The sequence below is a fragment of the Chiloscyllium plagiosum genome, chromosome 2 (genome assembly GCF_004010195.1).
Source record: "Chiloscyllium plagiosum isolate BGI_BamShark_2017 chromosome 2, ASM401019v2, whole genome shotgun sequence".
NCBI lineage: Eukaryota > Metazoa > Chordata > Chondrichthyes > Orectolobiformes > Hemiscylliidae > Chiloscyllium > Chiloscyllium plagiosum.
In genome coordinates this window covers 24,181,441-24,187,440 of record NC_057711.1, presented here as the reverse complement: position 1 = coordinate 24,187,440, position 6,000 = coordinate 24,181,441, and the positions used below count along the sequence as shown (strand labels likewise).

Below are 6,000 nucleotides of genomic sequence, written 5' to 3'. Positions count from 1 at the left end.
CTTGGCGGTGGGGTCTGTTTGGAGAAATGACGAAGGATGATACGATGTATTTGGAGGTTGGTGGGTGGTAGGTGAGGATCAGTGGGGTTCTGTCCTGGTGGTGATTGGAGGGGCAGGGTTCAAGGGTGGAGGAGCGGGAATTGGAGGAGATGCGGTGGAGAGCGTCATCAATTGGGGAGACAGGCCGTCTACTTGCGGAACGTTTCAGAGAACACCTCTGGGACACCCGCACCAACCAACCTAACCGCCCCGTGGCTGAACACTTTAATTCCCCCTCCTTGGCCTCCTCCAGAGGAAGGATATTTACAACATTTAAAAGATGTTTAGCTGGGTACATAGATAGGAAAGGTTCAGAGGGATATGGGCCAAATGCAGGCAAATGGGACTAGTTTAGTTTGATAAACGTGGTCATCGTGGATGTGTTGACAAAAGGGTGCTATATGACTCTATGGCTCTGAGTATTGTATTCAGGAAGAACTTAAACTAGATACATTAGTGGGTTATAATTTTATTGTTTATAAATGAGCTTTGGTGAACCAATACTTTTCAATCAATTTGATTATTTTGCTTTGTACTTTCATAACAGTCATACAACGTTTCATTATATAAATCTGGCAGCTGCACATCACCTCGACTCCTGAACAGTCCAACCGAGTGCTGTGAAGATTTATTATCCTGTAGTCTGCAGAATGAATTGAGACACTTTGGAGAGACAAAGATAGCACAGCAAATGAGCCATCCTGGAAATGACTGTGATGACTGTGAAACATTTTCACTCCCAGCTGATGCAAGCAGTCAAGTTGACAGTTTGGTGTCAGCTTCTTGCAAGGAGCAGGAAGAAGAGCAGGGTTTAGGACTGTGGCAAACTGAAATTTCAGGAACTGATATCCATCGTTTTGTAGTTGGAGAGCCATCGAGTTCTGAGGATAAACAATGTGTATCTGAGTGTCCAGATTGGAACTCCATGTCACAGACAGCGGAGTGCAAGGGGCCAGAATCTCAGAAAGCTTTCAACTTGCCAAGTATAGCAGTGTCGAAACGTTTGCCATTACCAATGGCAGATGGAAAACACCTTTCAACAGCCAGCAACCCTCTAATTGAAATAATGAAAGGAAATATCAATATAACCTGTTCACCTAAGAAGAAAAAGTTCATGATGTATATTTGTGGTGGCTACAAAGGTAATTTTTTTTCTAAGAGATGTTTTCATATTAAGCAAAATCACGAGTTTTGATTACTTTGAAGTGAAAGGAGAGAAAAATGGTAAGAGGTATAAAATAACTTGATAATTACTTATCATTCAATTTGCATTATTGTAACATGTCAAATTATGCAAGCAGCAATGAGACAGAACACATCACTGCCTTGGCAAATGTCTGGACTAAATTGTATTATCCAGTTTTTATTTTAGTGCAATTACTGGCACAAAGACTTATGATGTCAATAAAGTTATAAAATCTTAGAGGTTATCTGAATTTTTAAAAATGAAACCTATCAACTAGGAATTTAGTATTGAGCTAAATGTTCATCAATGCTAGGAAAAAGCATACTGGCTGAATTGTCTTGGGTGCTCTTTCTTGATTTTACAATGTACTTTCCAAAAACATACAAAACATACTTCATCTATAATCTAAAATATGACTTTTAACACTCAACTGAACTAGTCACTCATAGAATTATAAAATTTTGCAGCGTGGAAACAGGTTATATGGATAATTTCACCCTTACCTGTTGATCATCACTTACTTCTATTTCTCCAACCTTTCCATATACCCTTTCAATCTTTCTTTTACAGATATTAATCTTTTTCGTTTTTAAAAACGTAATTCTGCATTTATTATCATTACTGCTCCTCACCATTATCTGGCATTAAGTACACTCCTGGTCTCTTGCTTCAAAGTTTCACACACAGTTTGAGTATCTTTGAAGGATGCTATCTGCGAGAATGTATGATGTAGAGGTGCTGGTGTTGGACTGGTGTGGACAAAGTTAAAAATCACACAATACCAGGTTATAGTCCAACAAGCGCTCCGAAAGCTAGTACAGTACTTCCAAATAAACCTGTTAGACTATAACTTGGTGTTATGTGATTTTTTAACACTGCTAATGCAGTACACCCTCAGTTTAGATTAGATTACTTACAGTGTGGAAACAGGCCCTTCGGCCCAACAAGTCCACACCGACGCGTAACCAACCCAGACCCATTCTTCTACATTTACCCCTTCACCTAACACTACAGGCAATTTAGCATGGTCAATTCACCTAACCTGCACATTTTTGGATTGTGGGAGGAAACCCACGCAGACACGGGGAGAATGTGCAAACTCCACACAGAGAGTCGCCTGAGGCAGGAATTGAACCCGGGTCTCTGGCGCTGTGAGGCAGCAGTGCTAACCACTGTGCCATCGTGCCGCCCATTTTAGAACTGGAGTATTAGCTTGCCCTCAAAATGTTTTTGCTGAAAGCTTCAATTTCTAATCATTTTGTTTTGAATTCATATAAATTGCACCTGAATTTTAATAACTCACATTTCTTAAAATTCCAGATACAGAACACGAACGGAATGCATTAATGGAGAATGTATACCCACAACTAAACAGTTATTGTAAAGAAAGGGGTTATGACCTCAGGATGACTGACCTTAGGTGGGGCATGAAAGATGGAATTAGTGACAATCATATAATGGCCCAACTACATCTCGAAGTACTTAAGGAATGCCAAACGTCAGAAGACTCCATCTTTATTGTAAGCATTCTGTGCATAAATTGTCATTCATGGTCAAATGTTGCATCAGATTTAAGGTTCTTTGAGACTCAGTTCTGCATAGAGTCATACCAGATTGGCAGGTCCAAGTTGCTGCTAGGGAGATAAATCAAGCTTACAATCTCTTTTTTTCTAAACTTTTACACAGAGTTAGTTTATACCAGGTTAATATTGGTTAAGTAACTGCCACTATCACAACATATTTAACGAGCATAACTTCGTAACTAAATGTCGAACACTGGATGCTGGTGATACAGAATAATAACAGAAAGTGCTGAAGAAACTCAACAAATCTGGAAGCATCTGGAGAGAGGGAAAAAGTTAACATTTTGAATCCAAATGTTAATCGCGTCTCTCACTGTAACATCTATTAAGTGGTCACTTATCACTGTCACTTGATGAATATGCCTATTATTATATCATTATTTAGTGAAGATTTATATTGTTTTTGTGAACGGTAAGGTGGTAGGGGAAGCATCAAAAACTTGTTCCAGACATTGTGACTGCATTATGATGGTTGACATAGCAAATTGAAAAGAAATGCATGATTGTAAACACTAACTGAAACCAAATTGAGCAATTGTTTGCTTATAGGATCAAAGTACAGGTCCAATGTAAAAGTTCTAATGATAGACTCATAGGCATCTAAAACACAGATGGAGGTGATTTGGCCCTTTAAGTCCATGCTAGAAATCAAAGAACTGTCTACGCTAATCCCGTCTTCCAGCTTTATAGCCTATGGCCTTGCTGTTTATATCTACATACTGTGTAAATGTCATGAGAATCTCTGGCTCAAGCACCCTTTCAGGCAGTGAATTCCAGACTCCTGCCACCCTCTGGGTGAAAATATTACCCCTCAACCCCTCTCCTCTACCTCCTACCTTAAATCAGCTCCTCCTGGCTATTGATCTCTCAACTATTTTTTTAAAAAGTGCCTGGCTTTTTGTCCGCCTTAACTCTGTCCTTTATAATCTTATACACTTCGGGCAGCACGGTGGCTCGGTGGTTAGCACGGCTGTCTCACAGCACCAGGGACCCAGGTTTGATTCCAACCTTGGGCGACTGTCTGTGTAGAGTTTGCACATTCTCCCCATTTCTGTGTGGGTTTCCTCCAGGTGTTCCAGTTTCTTCCCACAATCCAAAGATGTGCAGGTTAGGTGAGTTGGCCATGCTAAATTGCCCATAGTGTTCAGGGATTTGAAGGTTAGGTGCATTAGCCAGGGTTAAATATAGGATAATAAGGTAGGGGAATGGTTCTGGGTGAGTTATTCTTCAGAGGGTCAGTGTGGACTTGTTGGGCTGAAGGCCCTGTTTCCACACTGTAGGGATTCAATGATTGTATTAGGTCTCCCCTCAGCTTTTGCCACTCCAAGGAAATTAATATCAGAAAGTTCCTGCTTTATCTTTCCTCATGGCTTCAGCCCAGGCAGCACCATAGTAAGTCTACTCTGCACTCCCTCCAGTGCAATCAGATCCTCCTTATAGTACGGTATCAAGAACAGCATGTAGTACTCCAGCTGGGGCCTAACGATATCTAATCTGTAGATAATTTAAACCTGCTCAATTTGCTGGATATTTTTTAAATGTTAAGAATTTTTATCCTTTCTGTTCAAAGACAAAGAACAAAACCCTTTCGAGATCATAGACAGAATACAGGCGATTCACTACTGCACTACAAAGGCAATTAACAGCTTTGCATTCCAATGTGATTTTACTCACAAATCCCTTTTTTATATTGAGGAAGATAAGTAATATATAGAGAACTTTGACAAAGGATATCCATCCGTACATAACATAATCCAATGGATTGAATTTCCTCAACGTTTTGCTTTGTATGTTAGACCTGGCTTTTATTTTTAATAAAGGGGTTGCGCTTTTAATATAGGGGTTGCGCTTCGGCGGGGCGGTGTGGACTTGTTGGGCCGAAGGGCCTGTTTCCACACTGTAATGTAATGTAATCTAATCTAATCTAATCTAATATAGTTGGTTGTGAAGTTACAATATAATGAAGCCTCCTTTTGTCTTGCAGCTTTTAATTGGACAAAAGCATGACTCGTTTTTCCTCCCTGACAGCATTATGAAGGATGATTTTGAAGCTATTCTGAACTTTATTGAGGCCAAGAAAATGGAGATGACAAAACGGCAGCATGGAAAACACAACCCTGAGCACCACACGCTGATTGAGGGCCCCAGACTCTGTGAGGAATCTCACAGCAGAAATCCTGATCTGACAGACACTTCAACGCCAATGGATAAGGAGTTGCCAGAAAGCTGTGACACTGGAGCTAGTGAAATCCAGTCTTCCCATGTCCCTCAGGCACATGACACAAATGATACTCTAGCTCAGTCTACACCAGACTTTGGGAAAGCAATTGGGCTTCTTCAGCAGTGGTACAAGCTGGATGAGAACTGCATACCCAATGCTTACAGGGTGCAGTCAATAAGGTTAGTTTTAAAATGGTCGGCAGTTATCATGAACCATTTTCACTTGTGTATTTGACCCAAGCATGCCTTGACACATCATGAGAATTAGAGCAAAATATTACAGGTGCTGAAGACCTGAAACAAAACAGTAAGTGTCCGAGATACCCAGCAGGTCTGGTAGCATCTGAGCAGAGAGAAACAGTTAAAGCTTCTGAATGGTTTCTTCAGAGCTCAGAACTGTTCTGAAAAAAGAATTGTTTTGGACTCAAAACGTGAAGTCTGGTTCTCCACAGATGCTGTCAAGACCTGCCAAGTGATTTCTTTTAAGCAAATCAGTGTCAGATCAGAAAAAAGTCAGCATATATCACAAAAGCTCAGTGTGTTTCATTACAAAAAAGCATTTGAACAGTAGGTATAGATACAGGAGTAAGCTGTTCAGCCCACAAGCCTGCTCTGCAATTTAGTACAATCATAGCATATCAAACCTCGATGCTGGGGACGTAGGCATGATCTCATACTGATGATGGTGCATCTGTCTTCCCAGCGAATTCACAGGTTCTTAAGCAGGCAGCATTGGTGATACTGCTACAGTGCCTTGAGGTGCATCGAGACACTGACCAGCCTTCCAGCTCTGATGGGTTGGGCACATCATCCGCAGAACTGACACAAGATTTCCCAAACAGGTGCTGTACTCCCAGCTTCGAAATGTCAGGCGTGCCCCAGGTGGACAGACAAAGTGCTTCAGGGATACCCTCAAGGCCTCACTGGTGAAGTGCGGCATTCCCACAGACACCTGGGGATCACTGGCCCAAG

General features: G+C 41.1%; 1 protein-coding gene across 4 annotated transcripts in view; it reads left to right on the top strand.

Moving 5' to 3' along the window:
* Positions 1–6,000, top strand: part of LOC122557528 — a 102,510-nt gene that overhangs the window by 8,656 nt on the left and 87,854 nt on the right. For all 4 annotated transcript variants that reach the window (XM_043705285.1, XM_043705292.1, XM_043705298.1 and 1 more), the window contains 3 exons: positions 587–1,181; positions 2,546–2,745; positions 4,793–5,208. In XM_043705285.1, the coding sequence (XP_043561220.1) occupies positions 587–1,181; positions 2,546–2,745; positions 4,793–5,208 (1,211 nt within the window). The remainder of the gene's footprint in view (positions 1–586; positions 1,182–2,545; positions 2,746–4,792; positions 5,209–6,000) is intronic.